Source organism: Anser anser (genome assembly GCF_964211835.1).
Source record: "Anser anser genome assembly, chromosome: 2".
In the NCBI taxonomy this organism is placed as follows: Eukaryota; Metazoa; Chordata; class Aves; order Anseriformes; family Anatidae; genus Anser; species Anser anser.
In genome coordinates this window covers 17,083,331-17,102,668 of record NC_139721.1, presented here as the reverse complement: position 1 = coordinate 17,102,668, position 19,338 = coordinate 17,083,331, and the positions used below count along the sequence as shown (strand labels likewise).

Here is a 19,338-nt window from a genome sequence, read left to right as displayed (position 1 = left end):
AGTCTTCATAAGAGCATACAATATCTTATTAGAGATCCAAAAGGTGAGAGCATCTTAGTCTTGAAGGAGTCAGAGAATAAACTGTTATTTCTGAAACTTGATTAAAGGATAACGAGGGATGTCACTGATGTTAATGTAAAAGAAGGTAACATATAATTTATAATAGAAGGGTATGTTCAAGAAACTAATGAAATATCGCAGCAAGGTTAGAATTGAAAGGGTATTAAAATCTTAACCTTGAATGGAGAAGAAAGTGAATAAAAGTAAGCAGGAATAAAATATTGTGCGGATGACAACGAAGGAACACATTCAGCTAGAGATAATGGTCAACACTTTAGGCAGCAATTAATTCTATTAAAAAGCTTAAAGAACTCACCAACACATGTAGGGAGCGAATCATTCCACTGTGCCAATGCATTTGGTACTGTATCACATCTAATTGCTGTTGATCCATGAAGGATATATCCTGGATTGCATTCAAAAAGAACCAATGACCCAACTGCAAATTCATTTCCAATCCTTTTTCCAAATCTTGGTTCAGGCACAGAGCTACACTGTGTTGCACTTGTTCTTGGAACAGCTGCAAACATACAAAGAATTGTGGATTCTTAATTTTAGATTTGGTGGAGGAATTCAGATTTTGAACCACAAATATTTGGAATGACTGGAAGTAACATTCAGTTATTTGCCAGTTAAGAACATCTGCTTAATCCCCAACTTGATCTTCACAATTTGGATTACATACTTCTGATGACTGAGTTACTATTTAGAAGTGCATAGCAGTGATATCCTTGCCAAGATGAAAAGCAATGCATAAAATCCATAATGAAACCTTTCTAAAATGGCACTGAAAAGAAATATCGCTATGAAATGTTCATCTAATAGTTAAAAAAAGAAAAACAAAACAAAACAAAATTCTGTGTCAGATAGGTATTTACATTTATTCATGTGGATTTCTAAATGTGTATTATGCCTGCCAGATCTGGATTTAGAATCCATAGCAGAATGGATTGCAGTTGCAAGTACTGATGTATAACCATTTCTGTGTTTTACCCATAAAAAGGCAAAAAATGTAAATGAAGGGAAGCAGTTTAGTAATAGAAAGATCACTGATTCACACACAGGTAATACCATTTGCAGTTATTCATATTTAAATTGAGAGATAAACCAGTTTGAGCAGCAAGATATATCTAGCATTAGTCAGTCATATTAGCAAACATAAAAACAGTTTATTTTATAACCACCTTCTTAAATTTGGAACCTCCGTTATGCTTTTTAATTATTTGATTTAACATTTAAAATACAAATAAAAGAATGGTACTAACATTATTTTTAAAAACAGGCAGAAATCATGAAACTTGTTACATCATTAACAAGCTATTATTTTCCTTTTCATTTTCAGTCTGTTCCTCTCTGATCATTTACAACTTGTGAAGAAATTAATAAATTTACAAATTTTTCCAGGCTCTCTCACCTTGATAAACAAAATGAAATCCTTTAGCTGTTACTGGTCCAACTGAAGTAAATTTAACCGTGATCTGGTTACCTGAGCTCAATGGAAGGGATTCACCTACTCAAACAAAGCAAATACAAAGCTATCATAATCAGTTTTTACTAAAGAAGCATACAAAATGCCTATCAACAGCTCTACAGCTAAGATGACCCCCTCCTCCCCCTTCCCAGTCCTGTTCGGTTTCTTTAACTTGGCAGGATAGATTCAACATCTTAAGTTGGCAGTATCCCATTGTTCTAGAAAAGGGGGACTAAAACTCATCACGGTTATTATGAATATATACTTTTCCCTTATAAAAAGTATATATATATATATATATATATATATGTGTATACACACCATGCCTCTGTAAATCAAGTCAACATGCACATAATCTATACAATTTCACTTTGTTATAAAAAATATGCTGGCTTCCCTTTTTAATGTATAATATCCATTTCAGATTGCTCACTAGATAAAAGTAATAGAGACATAAAGTAAGAAGCCCCAAATACACAGTGTAACAACTAAATATCAAAAAAAAAAAAAAAATCCACTTGGCTTTTATTTCTTCATTAATAAACACAGGTTTGAGTGATTAGGTTTTTATTTGAAAATCCTGATTTCATATATTTTCCTGAACAGTATCTAAGAAAATATGACAGTTGTCTTTTCTTTTTTTCTTTTTTTTCAACTACACTATCTTTAGTTTATATAAAGTAAATGATGGTTTAATGACAGTTCTGTTAACAGATACCTGAATGAGATCCTGAGAGAGAAGATAACAATGATGACTGCAGAGATGGGCCATCATATACTTCAACCACATCGTGGAGTGATGTCTGGAAAAATACAAACTGGCCAAAAACCACTGATCAAACAGGAAGGAGAAAAAGCAAGAAGCACCAACAGCCAAAAATGGGGGATAAAATGAGAAGAAAAAAAAAAAAAAAAAAAAAGAAAAAGATTACAGAACATACATTAATATACTGCATTAAAATATTTTAATTGAAAATATATTTATTGGTTGATTTCCCTGACCAGTTAATTAATTTTCCCTGTGTATAATGTTATTTTTCATAACATGACAGCATAGAGAATAGGCAATGAAGGTACACAATCATACATGTAATTGTTAGAAAATTTTAGTAATTAGGGGGAAAAAAAGTCTGTTTTTATATCTTCAAATTCTCTACTTTTCCCTCCCCACCAAATTTCTCAGTTCAATATCCTCCTTTATAATCTCGGCATATTCTTATATATGTTGTCTTATCCATTCATTTTGTTGATAAGCCTCTGTAAGTTTCATAGACCTTGGAATTCTTCTTAAGAACATTAACATCCAGTGCATCTTTTATATTTGCAAAATAAATGAGCAAATAACTCAAAGTGACAAACATTTGGGAATTCATATGCTGAATCACAAATATATTTATTATTTAGTCACAAATATATTTATTTTTTAGTCATGCTAGATGAACAACTGAATTCAATAATGTTACTTTTGCACTTAAGTTCAGCGCTTTCACATCAAAGGTATTTGCCCATTCAATATATGCAAATAATTAAAGTAGGGAAAAAAAAAAAAGTTTGGATTAATTCTGACCCAAATATCTACAAAACATTTACATTCTAATTTTATCACCATTACTAGCAATTTGCCAGAAAAGTGGCTTAAGGAGTATAAAGGGGTAACAAAGATGGAAGAAGATATATATTTGTAGGAATAGTAACACCCACTAAGAACAGAACCTAAGCAGAACCAGTTTCTGGTTGTGGTTCATTATCCAGGTTAGGCATTTAGTGATAAATATTCTGATATGTTGCTCCTGGAGACATAGTATATTTCTTTGCCATATGGTCAGTAATATCTTTATCTGCTATATTTTATTGCAATAGATGAAGCTAGGCACTTATAGTTCTTCCAAAGTATACATTCTAATAAAGCTTTAAAATCAGTACATAAAAAATGTAAAGTCTTCAAATTGTCTTTTTCCTCTTCCTTTTCCTCTTCCTTTTCCTCTTCCTTTTCCTCTTCCTTTTCCTCTTCCTTTTCCTCTTCCTTTTCCTTTTCCTTTTCCTTTTCCTTTTCCTCTTCCTCTTCCTCTTCCTCTTCCTCTTCCTCTTCCTCTTCCTCTTCCTCTTCCTCTTCCTCTTCCTCTTCCTCTTCCTCTTCCTCTTCCCCTTCCCCTTCCCCTTCCCCTTCCCCTTCCCCTTCCCCTTCCCCTTCCCCTTCCCCTTCCCCTTCCCCTTCCCCTTCCTTTTCCTTTTCCTTTTCCTTTTCCTTTTCCTTTTCCTTTTCCTTTTCCTTTTCCTTTTCCTTTTCCTTTTCCTTTTCCTTTTCCTTTTCCTTTTCCTTTTCCTTTTCCATTCCCTCTGCCTTTCCCTTTTCCTTTTTTCCCTTTTCCTTTTTTCCTTTTCCTTTGCTTTCTCCTTGTCCTATTTCCTTTTCTATGCACTCATTGACGTAAAAAATGGCAGTTGTATTATGCTAACTTGGGATCTTATCATAAACTGTTTTCAAGAAGAAATGAAGTCCATTTTTGAAACAAGAACCTCTTTTTGAAGTGAAAGCATGGATGTGGAGTTTATAAAATGTTCAGAAAAAAGTAATTAAAAGAACAATTCCATGAGGCATTTACAAAGTATTTTGTCTATCTTTAGGATGAACCATAAGTAAGATTTAAAAAATATCTTTATTTTTCCTCCAATCTTCAGAAAATTATTTTTTTTTAATTTTATTTTTACTAGCTCTGCTTATTTTTAAAATATTTAGCTGCATACATCTGCACTGTGGTGTTGCTGAAAATAACTAACAAACTTAATCCATCTAATTATTTCTGTCATGTTGTCCATTCACATTTGTATTTTCCTCAAATTTTCACACTCAGTGAAGTCCACTTTGCCATTGAGCCAAGTAAAGTTCCTTGTGACTTCCACTGCTATTTTCCGTACCATGAAAAGTTACAAGCTATGTACAGAAATTTCAGGCAAGTTCTGAGGCGTAACTATTAGCACGAGCTGTATCGTGTGAAAACTGTAAAAACAGAATTGATGAACTATATTTGTGTTTTAATGGGTTATTGTAAGATATTACATAGCAATTATAACGTAGAGTGGGCCAAGTTCAAAGGTCAATTTCTATACAAATAAAGATCAAATAAACTGAATTTATAGCTGAGACTGGAAGCCTCCAGAGCTCATCTAGTCCAACCTGCTTGCTTGGAGAGTCATCTCAAGCACAATTCTAAGGGCTGTGTCTTGTAGGAATTTGAATACTTCCAGGAATGGAGAGTCTACAACCTCTCTGGGCAAGCTGTTGTCAGGTCCAATCACCCTTACAGGAAAAAGTTTTTCTCTTTTGTTTGAATGGAATTTACTGTGTTTCAGTTTGTGCCCCTTGCCTCTTGTCCTGTCACAGGGCACTACTAAGAAGTCTGGCTCTGTCTCCTTTACTCCCTAGGTATTTATACACAATGATAAGATACCCCTGAAGCTTCTCTTCTCTAGGCTGAACAATCCCAGCTCTATTACATGTCCAGTTGCTTAACCATCTTTGTCACCCTTCATTAGCCTTGCTCCAGTACATCCATGTCTCTCTTGTACTGGGGATACCAGCACTGGACATACCACCCCTAACGTGTCTCACCAGTGCTGAATGGAAGGGTAGGATCTTCTCACTCAATTTGCTGGCAATGCTCTGCCTAATGTAGTCCAAGTGGCTGATGGCATTCTTTATGGCAAGTGCACATTGCTGGGTCATGTTCAGCATGGTGTCCATCTGTACCCCCAGGACCTTTTCTGCAAAGTTGCTTTCCAGCCAGCTATCTGCCAGTCTGTACTAGTGCACAGAGCTATTCCTCAGCTGCAGACTCTTGTTGAATCTTTTGTTGAACCTCATGAGCTACCTGAATGGCAGCACATCTATATGGTATATCAAACACATTCATTTTTGTGTCATCTGTAAACTCACTGGGAGTGCACTCTGTCCCATCATACATATCATGAAGATATTAAATAATAGTGGATGCAGCATCAATCCCTGGGGTATGCCATTACTGACTGGGTGCCAGCTATTATTCATGCTGTTGATCACAATCCTTTGAGCTTGGCAGTTCAGCCAGTTTTCAGTCCACCTCAATGACTTCTTATCTAGTCAGTACATCATTAAATTGTAAACGAGAATGTTATGCAAGATAGTGTTGAAGGCCTTGCTAAAGTCAGGATAAACAACATCCGGTGTTCTTCATTCAACCACCAAGCCAGTTAACTCATTGCAGAAGTCTATCAGGTCTGTAAGGCATAATTTCCCATTCATAAATCCATGCTGACTACTTACAATAACCTTCTTTTCCCTACTATGTTTGGAGAAGGTGACCAAGATTATATGTCCCACCTTCCCAGGCATTTAGGTAGGTAAGGCTGACTGGCCTATATTTCCCTAGATCTGTCTCCTTGCCCTTCTTGAAGATAGGAGTGACATTTGTTTTTCTCAGGAACCTCCCTTGATTGCCATGATCTTTCAGAGGTAACTAATCTCCCTCAGTACTCTTGCATGCATCTCATCAGGTCCCATGGGCTTGTGTATGTGCAAGATGTTTGTGTTCCCTCACTTTGTCCTTCCTTGTTCCAGACTTCTAATGGTCTCAGGGGCAAAGGATTGCTGAAGTCTGTCCTACCAGTAGAGATTCATGCAAATCACCAGGGCCCCTGCACCATTGAAAAGTGGACCACATTTTCCCTACTCTTCTTTTTGTTGCTTCTGTAGAAGCCTTTCATGTCTCTTGCCAGATTCAATAGGAGGGGAGGGGAGGGGAGGGGAGGGGAGGGGAGGGGAGGGGAGGGGAGGGGAGGGGAGGGGAGGGGAGGGGAGGGGAGGGGAGGGGAGGGGAGGGGAGGGGAGGGGAGGGGAGGGGAGGGGAGGGGAGGGGAGGGGAGGGGAGGGGAGGGGAGGGGAGGGGAGGGGAGGGGAGGGGAGGGGAGGGGAGGAGAGGAGAGGAGAGGAGAGGAGAGGAGAGGAGAGGAGAGGAGAGGAGAGGAGAGGAGAGGAGAGGAGAGGAGAGGAGAGGAGAGGAGAGGAGAGGAGAGGAGAGGAGAGGAGAGGAGAGGAGAGGAGAGGAGAGGAGACTCGAGGAGAGGAGAGGAGACTCGAGGAGAGGAGAGGAGACTCGAGGAGAGGAGAGGAGACTCGAGGAGAGGAGAGGAGACTCGAGGAGAGGAGAGGAGAGGAGAGGAGAGGAGAGGAGAGGAGAGGAGAGGAGAGGAGAGGAGAGGAGAGGAGAGGAGAGGAGAGGAGAGGAGAGGAGAGGAGAGGAGAGGAGAGGAGAGGAGAGGAGAGGAGAGGAGAGGAGAGGAGAGGAGAGGAGAGGAGAGGAGAGGAGAGGAGAGGAGAGGGGGGAAAAGAAAAAAGAAAAAATAGAAAAAAAAAGAAAAAAGAAAAAAAAAGAAAGAAAAAAGAAAAGGAAAAAAGAAAGAAAGTAAAATTCATGTGTAATACACCTACGAAGTTCATCAATTCCAACTGTCTTACCACTTCAGGGATAACCAAAAGTGAAAGCATATTATCATCTCTAAATTGTAGAGACATGGATTTGACAGATGGACCACTCAGTGGATAAGGAACTGCCTGAATGGTCGCACTCAAAGAGTTACGGTCAATGGCTTGATGTCCAGTAGAGACAAATGACAGGTGGCATTCCTAAGTGACCAGTATTGGGACTGACAATATTTAAGATTTATGCCAGTGACATGAACATCGGGATTGTGTGCACCCTCTGCATACTTGCTGATGATAACAAGCTGTTTGATGCGGTCGACACACTGGAGGAAACAGATGCCATCCAGAGGGACATAGACAGACTTGAGAGGTGGGTCTGTGCGAACCTCATGTTCAACAAGGCCAAGTGCAAGGCCCTGCACCTGGGTCAGGGCAATTCCAAGAACAAATACAGGCTGAGTGGAGAATGGATTGAGATCAACTCTGAGGAGAAGGACTTAGGAGGGGTTGGTTGATAAAAAGCTCAACACGATCTTGTCAATGTGTGCTTGCAGCCCAGAAAGCCAACCATGGGCCACCTGGGCTGCATCAAAAGAAGTGTGGACAGCAGGTCAGGCAGGTGGCTCTCCCCTTCTACTCTGTTCTTGTGAGATCCCACTTAGAGTAAGGTGGCTTCAGCACTTGGGTCCCCAACATAAGAAGATAGACCTGTTGTAGCAAGTCCAGAAGAGGACCCTGAGGATGATCTGAGGGCTGGAACACCTCTCCTATGAATACAAGTTGAGAGAATTGGGATTGCTCAGCCTGGGGAGACCTTCCAGTACTTAAAGGAGGACTATAGAAAAGATGTGGAAATACTTTTTTATCAAGGAGTTTAGTGATAAGTTAAGGCTGAAAGTATCCAAGGCTGGGTTGGATGAGACTTTGGGCAACCAGATCTAGTGGGAGGTATCCCTGCCCATGGCAGGGTTGTTGTAACTAGATGATCTTTAGGGTCCTTTTCAACAAATCTTTCTGTGATTCTGTGATTCTGTGATTCTACGATTGTATGATTAAGGGCATTATTCAAATGTCTCTTGAACATTGACAGGCATGGGGTATCAACCACCTCATGAAGAAGCCTCTTCCAGTGTTTGACTACCTTCATGGTAAAGAATTTCTTCCTAATATCTAGTCTGAATCTCCCCTAGCACAGTTTTGTGCCATTACCTTGCAACCTATCATTGCTTACCAGGGAGAAGTGATCAGCACCGCCCTCTCCATTTCCTTTCCTCAGCAAGCTGTATAAAGCAATAAGGTCACCTCTTAGCTTCCGTTTCTCCAAACTAGACAAACTAAGTGTCCTCAGCCTCTCCTCATAGGAGATACCTTCCAGCCCTTTTACCTTCTTTGTTGTTCCTCTGAATGCATTCAAGCATCTTAATATCCTTTTTATATTTTGGAGACCAGAACTGCACACGATATTCAAGATGAGGCTGCACCAAGCCTAAATATAGTGGGAGAATCACCTATTTTGGCTGGCTGACTATGCTGTGTTAAATGCACCCCACAATGCCGTTTGCCCTCTTGGCTGCCAGGGCACACTGTTGACTCACGTTGAGCCTACAGTCAATCAGCACCCTCAAATCCCTTTCTGCTGAGCTGCTCTCTAGCCATTTGTCTCCCAGTCTGTACTTGTGCCTGACATTACTCATCTCATGTACAGCACCTAGCATTTACCTTTGTTGAATTTCATGCCGTTGATGGTTGTCCAATGCTCTAATCTATCTAGATTCCTCTGCAAGGCTTCTTGTCCCTCCAGGGAGCCAACAGCACCTCTCAGTTTAGAATCATCAGCAAACTTGCTGAGGTTGCATTCGACTATTGTATCTAGACCATTGATAAAAATATTGAACATAACTGTCCCTAGAATTGAGCTCTTGAGAACACCACTAGTGACTGTCCACCAGCCAGATGTAGCCCAATTCACTACAATCCACTGAGCTCTACAGTTAAGCCAGTTCATCACCCAGTGTAGCATGTACTTGTTCAACTCACAGTTGGATAATTTGTCCAGAAGGATACTATGAGAGATAGTATTAAAGGTCTTACTAAAATCCAGAAAGATTACTTCCACCATCTTCCCTTCATCCACTAAGCAGGTGATCTTATAATAGAAGGAGATCAAATTACTAAGACAGGACTTTCCTTGGTGAACCCATGTTGATTATGTTTGATAATAGCTTTGTTCTTTAAATGCCTTTCAATATGCCCCAGGACAACCTTCTCCGTAACTTTTTCAGGGGTTTACAGGTCTGTAGTCTCCCAAGTCTTCTCTTGCGCCCTTCTTGTAAATAGGTATAGCATTGGCTAGCTTCCAGTAAGAATGGAACTCCCCAGGCTGCCAAGACCTTTGGTAAATTGTTGAGAGGGGTTCAGCTATATTATCTGCTAATTCCTTTAGTATTCTGGGGTAAATCCTGTCAGACTTATGAACATTCAACTAATACAGTGGTCCATATAGTTTCAGTGGTGTAAGATGAGCTGTCTCCTTACCCGAGGTTTCCCATTGACATCAATGGGATATATTTTGTGGCTTATGATGTATCAAACTCAGAAAGCTCTAAGATGAAATCGATTACTGATGTAAATCATTTGCCTTTATGATATTACCAAATGTCTCAAATAGGGCCCAAATTACCTCTACTATTCTCTCTCTATATATATACATCTGCAGCCAGGAACTATTAAGGAGCAGGAGTAAAAAGTCTGTTTCTGTGTGTGAAAGACATAAACAGCTAGCTAAAGCCATCCATTTGCTGTGAATGATAATTTTCAGTTGTGCTTGAGCATGGTGTTTTACATAAATCTTTTATACTCTTTAAAAAATGAGAATGGAAGCGGGGAGTCTCAATAAGTTTCCTCTGATGGCGACTGAAAAGTTGAGGTGTTGTGGTATAGACAGAAGCCCTATTACAGAGCTAGAGGACTTCACAGAATTTGAAGTTACTCCACAGAAGCTAGCTTCTCATCATTTCAAACAGAATTTTTGTCATCAGACTAAGCAATCTTTCAAAAATAGAGCCTTGTTGACAGCAACACAAATTTTTGAGTTCAGTGAATCTGTAAAAAGAAAAATCTAATTCTTCACCAGCTCCGTTGTTGACATCTTCTCTTTGCTTATGATTTAGGTGTGATGTTTTCCCTATCAGGCTTTTTAAAGGAATTATAGCAGCATATTTATTTTTTTTTTTTTCTGGGGAAAAAAAAAAGAAAAGAAGCATTGTTTAGAAAGTCATTAAAGGACTGAAAAAGAGAAATCTCTCACTAGCGTCTTTGTGATGATTAAAGGTAACAGGTAATCAGTAAGAAACAAGAAATGCAAGCCTCTCCTGCTGGAACATAGTGTTCCCAGTGAGTAATCCCTTTGAGTGTTCAGCTTCATAAACAGCAACAAGAAAAAAATATATGAAATTTACTTTTGTATTTTTGATGACTTAGGAACACACTAGAATGATGGACTTACTCAATATTTTTAAATTAAATTTTACTCATGTTGACAATAAACAAATAAATTGATATTCAACCCTTTCTACCTGAGAATAAATGTCCAGCAAAACTGCAATATAACTTGAGTGTATGTTGGACTCTTCAAAAAGGAATTATTTAGTAAACACAGAGAAGGTTTTTGAAGGGAAAGACTGAAAGGTCGCAACAAAAAAAGCTGTGATCTTATAGAATTCATGCATATAGAAATATTGTGTTCACTGAGTTAAATTAATTTTCACCAGCTCACACAAACAAATTGGAAGACCTGATCTTTTACTATGCAGTGGAATACGTGTTTGACATAATAATACTGGAGTATCTTTGTGGTAGTAGTTTTGCTATTATTTAGTTTTTAAATAAAAATAGTAGTGAAATATTTCTCCTCTTACATTTCCAAACATTTGGTTGTCTACCAGCTACTGTTAATATATTCAATCTACTTTGTTCCTGTAGCGGTAATCGATAGTGATATGTTAGATGTAGTGGTTGATACTTATTAGCATATGCTGTAGTGTAACAGGAAAATTAATTGTTTGTGAATAAAATGTAGAGTCCCTACTAGTAGTATCCTGTTGCGCAAATCTCAAAAAATTTCAATGCAAATAGCAGTTATAAAACAGCTGTCTAGTGTTCCTGAACTTGGAAACAGCAAAAATTAATTTGAATAGTATAAGCTTCTAGGGTGAACTGCAGACTAGATGTCAAAATAAAGCTAGTGATGGGCTTAGGTGTACACCACTAGAAGTGATGTTCTTACTGTTATAAGTAAGGGTAGAGAACTGCTTACCCTCAATAGATAATTATTAACAAGGGCAAGTGACTTGAGCAATTGCAGATGAATGGAATTGATATAATGATACAAAAATAATCAGATGCAACAATAAAGAGAAAACATTAAATAACTGAAAATTAAAATATGTAAAAGATATGGAGAGATAGAAGGAACAGGAATAATACACATGAATATATAGCTATATACATTTTTCTATAGCTACTGAAGCTAGATTACTCTTTCACGTTTCCTAATGTATATACCAACTTCAAAAAGGCATCACAAATCTACAGAAGCCCTCAAATATAATGTAATTATATTTTGATATTATCATATGTATAATATTAGTGTAATATTATTATAAAAAAATAAATATAACTGAATGAGGTCACATTTAACAATAATGGTCAACATAAATATAGTAGAGATTTCCAAGCCATGCATAGGTGTGCTAGTTGACTGTACTGGGCCAGGGAAAATTAGTGTAAATTTATACTGTTTCTTCACAGTGTATGTGACATGCACCACTGTCTAGTTTTAATCCCTCTGTCTGTGGAAAAAGCCTTAACTGAACTGTCAGCCTTTGATCATGCGCTATCTGCTCCATTGGTAGTCTTAGCGATTATGCTCTCAGGTGGAGTCCTTCATCTCCTTGCAGAACATACAGAAGATGAGGGAGGATTAAAAAAAAGAATAAAGCATTCCTTCTGCAAACAAGGGATAGGTAAGGGAGCGCATAAAGAATTCTGGTTTTTATTTCAGGTGCTGCTTTCCTCCTTCCATCGAGGGGAAGAAAATACCCCAAAAGGTCTGAGCTGTAGCCCATACTCTGTTTCTCCTTTTTTTTTTTTTTTTTTGGAAAGAAAGTGTTAAGTGAAAGCATGCTGGCTGGTCCTTTTTCACATTACTGTATTCCTGCATTTCCAGAGCAGGAGGGGAAAAAAAAAAGATGGGAAGTGCTATATTTTCTCATTTTTAAGAAAATAAACTTTATATAAAGGTATGAAGAGACAAGAGTGTGTTTAGGGACACAGGATGGGGCAGTTAGAAACACTAGAAGCTCAGCATGCAAAAGAGTCAAGTGAAATTGTAGAGAAAAAATATACACACACATTTCCCCACAAAGAGACATAATTCCATACAAAATGGAATGGGAGAGAAATGGCACTCAGGCCTTATCCTGAATTTGGAAGAGGAGTGAATTCTTGTAATATACATGTTTCTTGTTTCCTCCTAAAATCAGCTATGTCGATTAGATTTCATAAATTATCATTCTACTCCAAGCCTCAGAATTCGATTTCCCTTTCTCCTTCCCCTTTCTGCAGCTCACATCCCTCTTTCCTGGCTTGACTCATTATGAATATATGTGAAACCCTTCTTGAATCTGCAGCAGCACAATAGCATGGAAAACAAACACACAAAAAGGCAAAACAACCCTAAAAACTAAAAAGCTGTAAATTTAAGTTTAAATACTACATATGCTTATTATATTGTATTATATTGAATATATGTGATAATAACAAGTAATATTACTATGTCTTATATCTGCTTTGTAACACAGAGCCCTGAAAGAAACACCACATAATCTTATTTTCTTTATTTTGGTTTGTTTTAATTTGACTAACCTGAAATTCAAGAGTCTATTATTGTTATTTCTTTAAATAGACTGTGCTGGTTTATTTATCCCCGCACACAAAAACTCTATCTCACCTTTCTGACTAGGTTTATAGTTCTTAAAATTGATTGTCTACCTAAAATGTTGAATTTCATAGAATCATTGAATCATTTAGGTCAGAAAAGACCTCTAAGATCACCTAATCCAACCATTAACCTAGCACTGCCAAGTCCACCACTAAACCATGTCACTAAGCTCTACATTTACATGTTTTTTGAAGACCTCTGGGGATGGTGACTCAACTACTTCCCTGGTCAGCCTGTTCCAAAACTTCACAACCCTTTCAGTGAAGAATTTTTTCCTAATATCCAACCTAAACCTTCCCTGGCACAACTGAAGGCCATTTCCTCATCTGATCACTTGGTGTTTGGGAGAAGAGACTAATCCCCACCTCATTATAGCTTCCTTTAAGGTAATTGTACAGTGCAATAAGGTCTCCTATAAACCTCCTTTTCTGTAGGCTAAACAACCTCAGCTCCCTCAGCTGCTCTTCATAAGACTTGTTCTCTAGACCCTTAATCAGTTTTGTTGCTATTCTTTGGATGTGCTCCAGCACCTCGATGAAACTGAACACAGTATTTGAGGTGCAGCCTCACCAGAGCTGAGTACAGAGGGACAATCATTTCCCTGATCCTGCTGGCAGCACTGTTTCTAATACAAACCAGGATGCTGCAGGCCTTCAGGGCCATCTGAGCATGCTGCTGGCTCATATTCAACCGGCTACTGAACAATACCTCCAAGTCCCTTTCTGCTAGGCAGCTTTCCAGCCACTCTTCCCCCAGCTTGTAGTGTTGCATGGGGTTGTTGTGCCCCAAGTACAGGACCCAGGATTTAATCTTGTTGAACCTTGTACAGTTTGCCTCAGCCCATCAGTCCAGCCTATCCAGATCCCTCTGTACAGTCTTCTTACCCTTGAGCAGATCAATACTCGTGCCTACCTTGGTGTCATCCGCAAAGTTCCTGATGGTGAACTCGATCTCCTCATCCAGATCATTGATAAAGATATTGAAGAGAAGTGGCCCCAGTACTGAACCCTGGGGGACACCACTAGTGACTGGCCTCCAACTGGATTTAACTCATTTTGCCATGGAGTCCTGTCCTGTCCATCCAGGCTGTTTTAACCCAATGAAGCATATACCTGTCCAAGCCATGAACAGAGTTTCTCCAGAAGAAGGCGGTGGGAAACAGAGTCAAAGGCCTTACTGAAGTCTAGGTAGACCACATCCACAGTCTTTCCCTCATCCACTGAGTGGGTCACCTTGTCGTAGAAGGAGATCAGATTCATCAAGCAGGACCTGTCTTTCATAAACTCACGCTGACTGGACCTGATTACCTGGTTTTTCTGCATTGTGCTGTGAGATGGCACTCAAGATGATCTGCTCCATAACCTTCCCCAGCAGTGAGGACTGACTGACAAGCCTGTAGTTTCCTGGATCCTCCTTCCAGCCCTTCTTGTAGATTATCATCATATTTGCTAGCCTCTAGTCGACTGTGACCTCCCCTGATAGTCAGGACTGTTGATAAGTGATGGAAAGAGGCTTGGTGAATACTTCTGCCACCTTCTTCAGTACCCTTGAGTGGATCCCATCTTGCCCCATAGGTTTGCGTATGTCTAGAGAGGGATGGGCTGAGAGTGTGTCAGTAAAAATTAAGGACTGGACCAACAAAGGACACCTTGTGGTTGGGGTCTACTACAGGCCGCCTGATCAAGACAAGCCTGTTGATGAGGCCTTCTTGCTCCAGATGCAAGAAGCATCACACTTACAGGCTCTCATCCTCCTGGGGGATTTCAGCCACACAGATATTTGCTGGGAAAGCTATGTGGCAGGCAGTAAGTAATCCAGGAGACTCCTGGAGTGCATTGAAGACAATTTCATCATCCAGGTATTAGACAAACCAACCAGAGGAGAAGCGTTACTGGACCTGGTGGTCACCAATGCAGATGAACCCATTAAAGAGGTTAAGACTGGAGGAAGCCTGGGTTGCAGTGACCATGCCCTGGTTAAGTTGATGATCCTGAGGGAAATGGGCCTGGCTAAGAGCATAGTCAGGACCCTGAACTTCAGAAGAGCCAACTTCCAGCTGTTCAAAGAATTAGTGGATGAGATCCCATGGGACACGATCCTTAGGGACAGAGGATCTGATCAGAGCTGTCAACTCTTTAAGGCTGTTTTTCTTAGAGTGCAAGAGCTCTCTATTCCCATGTGCAATAAATCAAGCAGGGAAGGTAGGAAACATGCATGGTTGAATAAGGATCTGCTGGTCAAACTTAGGCAAAAGAAGGAAATGCACAGAGGGTGGAAACAGGGACACATGCCCTGGGAAGAGTACAGAAATGCTGTTCAGATGTGCATGTATGGGATCAGTAAAGCCAAGGCACTGACAGAACTAAATTTGTCGAGGAATGCAAAGAATAACAAGAAGGAATTCTACAGGTATATTGGCCACAAAGGAATGACTAAGGAGAGTGTACTGCCTCTGACAAATGAAGACAGAGAACTGGTAACAACAGACGCGAAGAAGGCAGAGGTACTTAAAAAAGTCTTTGTCTCAGACTTCACTAGTGGTCAGGATTCCCACATCTCTCAAAGCCCTGAACATTTTGGCTGCTGGAACAGAGTCCCTCCCCCTGTAAGCAAAGAGCAAGTTCAGGACCTCCTGATGCAACTTAACAACTACAAGTCTATGGGACCTGATGACATGCATCCCAGGGTCCTGAGGGAATTGGCTGATGTAGTCACTCCATCATATTTGAAAAATCATGGCAGTCAGGTGAAGTCCCCAGTGACTGGAAAAGGGGAAATATCACTCCCACTTTTAAAAAGGGTAGAAAGGAAGACCCAGGGAACTACAGACTGGTAAGCCTCACCTCTGTGCCTGGCAAGATCATGGAACGAATCCTCCTGGAGCCAATATTGAGGCACATGCAGGACAAGGAGGTGATCCGAGACAGCCAGCATGGCTTCACCAAGGGCAAATCATGCCTGACCAATCTGGTGGCCTTCTGTGATGGAGTAACCACATCAGTCAACAAGGGAAGACTGACTGATGTCATTTACTTGGACTTCTGTGAGGCCTTCAACAGGGTCCCACATGACATCCTAATCTTTAAATTGGAAAGATATGGATTCAATGGGTGGACCATCCATTTGGTAAGGAATTGGCTCAATGGCCATACCCAGAGAGTTGTGGTCAATGGTTCTATGTCCAGGTGGAGGCTGGTGACAAGCGATGTCCCTCAGGGGTCTGTCTTGGGACCAGTGCTATTCAATACTTTCATCAATGACATAGACGATGGGATTGAGTGTACTCTCAGCTTGCAGACAACACCAAGCTGAGTGGTGCAGCTGATACCAAAGAAGGAAGAGATGACATTCAAAGGGACCTGGACAGGCTGGAGAAGTGGATCAATGTGAACTGCATGAGGTTCAACAAGTCCAAGTGCAAGGTGCTGCACCTGGGTCAGGGTAATTCCGGATGAGTACAGACTGGGAGAATACATTGAGAGCAGCCCTGTAGAGAGAGACTTGGCATGAAACAGGGGTACTTGTAGACAGAAAAAAAAATATATCATAAATTCTTTACTAATCCTTTCTTATTTGTGTTCTTTATTATTATTATTATTATTATTATTATTTTAATTTATGTATATTTTTTTTATCACAAAAATCATGTTCAACTGCCAGTTTAAGGAAATGTTGTTAAATACATTTTTATCCAATTTTATAGTGTACAATGTATATAACAGTAACAGTTAATGAAAAAAAAAACTTCAGAAATATTATCCATTTTGGTATTTCCATTTTGGTATTCTGTTCAGTGTGGCTGTTTAGTCATTAACTTTATTTTAGCCAGAAAACTATGGTATTTATACTGAGTCCAAAATGGTGATTTGCTCAATATGAAAAAAAATCGAGCATCATAGATTTGGCTGTTCAATGCCAACATGCATGTTCTTTGAGTTACTTTCATTTAGTTCCTTATAAAAATAGAGGGGATAATAATAATAAGCATAAGAGATAAAACAAAGCACTTGGGAAAGCTAGTGGAAAACATTGCAGAAAAATAGATGCAAAAAGGAAAAAATAGATCACAAAGCAAAATACAAGCATATAAACTAACCAGGAAGCAAACAAACAAACAAACACTACTACATGTTAACGTTTTTCTAATAACTGTGGCATGCCTGCAAACTTTTGAATTCTTCATGGATTATCTGTTTTCCACTTATAGCATAACACTATATTTAAAACAATTTATTTTATTTTATTTTTTTTTAAAGAATATTAGGCTTAAATCTTTGAGTTAAAAATCATACCATTTTCTCTGAAATATTGCCAATGGTATTTCTAAACCAGAGAAAGGAGGTTAAAGATGATAATAAAGCCCAAGTAGAATAGTTTGTCATGAAAATAAATAGATGGCTATAAGCAATAAACACATTTTATTTAATGGATTGAGAGTAAGTAAACAGACACAGAGTACTGACTAGAGTAAGAATAAGAAATTTAGAATTGATTTAATGTGGAGAAGAGTTGTGTGGAAAAGCCAACTGATGATACCTGTAAAATAACACAGGTGTTAAGTATTATATTGTTTGAGGTAAAAGCACATTATAGTTTCAAAATATCCCATCAAAACACTTCTGTCAATAAATCTGCAGAAATTTTCCTATATTGTTTCAGTCCTACTTATAGCCTTCTTCACAGCTAAGTTAGTTCTTTGGTAGTAACGGTTTTTAATTATGTATTTTTCTGTCATCCAACACAGTATCTATCTATGATACTACTTCCCAGATCTATTAGTGATTAATGTTATAATCCTACCTAAAACCAGAATAATGAGAGAATTGTGTACATATGAACACAATGTACACATATGAACATACGTACTTCAAACATTCTGTGTTTTACAAGGTTGTTTTACCAAGTTATAAGGCAAAGCTTGAGAATTTTAATGTCTATGACACCAGATAAATTAGTGCTGGTCACACCCAATGATCTTGCAAGATTAACTAATCAGGTCCTTATCCAGCATGGATTTAACTTTGTGACTATATCAGCCAAAATTGCATAGTATCAGGCATTATCAATTAGAAAGCTTTTATCCTATATTCCCATTGAGTTACATTACATAGCATTTCTGTACAATCACTTAGGATATGGGTTAGATTTTTTATCTTAAGGAAATTATGCATATGTTAACTATAAAGAGAATCTCATTTCACAGTTTCCAAAAAGCAATCCATAAGCTATTTCTGCAAATACTCTTTAAAAGAAAAAAAAAAATAAATTACATGGTTCAAATTTAGGAAACAACAACTGGTATAAATAGTTTTCTTGATGCAGAGAATGTCTGTCAGGAATTGTGATTTTCAATATATCTTTCAATTATTTAGAAAGATGTAAAAACAGTTACAAAATATGTTGATGGTGTTATGTTATTAAAGACATAAAAGCAAGAACTAACTGAAAAGTTACAGAAACACATTATGCTAATGAATGATGTGATAAAATATTAGATAAAATTCGTAGTAGATAAGTGTAAACTAGTGCACATGAATTAAAAAATAATCCTACTTTATATTCACAATGACAGGCTTTGACTTAGCTATTAACTATCTTGGACTAAGATCTTGAGGTTATAAAAGATAATTCCTGTGAAACATCAGTTCTGTATTCAGTAGTGCCAGAAAGGAAATAAAATACTAGCAGTTATTAGGAAAAGAGCAGAGAACAACAAGCAATTATAAGACAAATGTGAAAATCTAGAGTGCAGGGGATAGACTTTCTGGTCTGCCCTCTGCAAAAAAACGCGAGTGAAATTAGGAAAAGTATAGAGAAGGATGAACAGGATAACAAGAAAATATGCAATTGTCCCTATTGCATCATGAACAGATATAAATTCTTCTTTCTAGAAATGAGATGATTAAGGGGCAAATATGATAGGAATCTATAAAATTGTGAGGTGAATAGAGAAATTGAACAGGGAATTATTTTTACTGTCCTTTCAAGTATAAGAACGGGAGACCAGCAAGTGCAAATGTCTATAACACATTTTAAACTGGGAAGATGTTTCTTTATACAATACATGTTTAAGGTGTGGAACTGCTTGCTAAATTATATCACAAAGACTAAACCTATATGGGCTAAAAAGCAGTGATATAAATTAATGGCAGAAAGACTCACAAGGAGCTACTAAAAAAAATGTGCTTCCTATAGATTGGGAAATCCTTTAAGTACAGATTAATGGTGATTGAGAAGGATCTTCTGAGAACAATCAGTGAGTATTTTCCTGAGGTTACACTTTTACCTGGTTTTCGAGATTTATTAAAAGGGCACTGTGGTAGGCAGCTCCCTACCCTTGTTTTGTGA

General features: G+C 38.5%; 1 protein-coding gene across 5 annotated transcripts in view; it reads right to left on the bottom strand.

Annotated features, from left to right (window-relative positions):
- CSMD3 (CUB and Sushi multiple domains 3) overlaps positions 1 to 19,338 on the bottom strand; it is a 1,012,063-nt gene that overhangs the window by 131,116 nt on the left and 861,609 nt on the right. For all 5 annotated transcript variants that reach the window (XM_083827432.1, XM_083827428.1, XM_083827429.1 and 2 more), the window contains 3 exons: positions 2,250 to 2,363; positions 1,475 to 1,570; positions 377 to 580 (listed from right to left, as the gene is read on the bottom strand). In XM_083827432.1, coding sequence (XP_083683558.1) covers positions 377 to 580; positions 1,475 to 1,570; positions 2,250 to 2,363 — 414 coding nt within the window. The remainder of the gene's footprint in view (positions 1 to 376; positions 581 to 1,474; positions 1,571 to 2,249; positions 2,364 to 19,338) is intronic.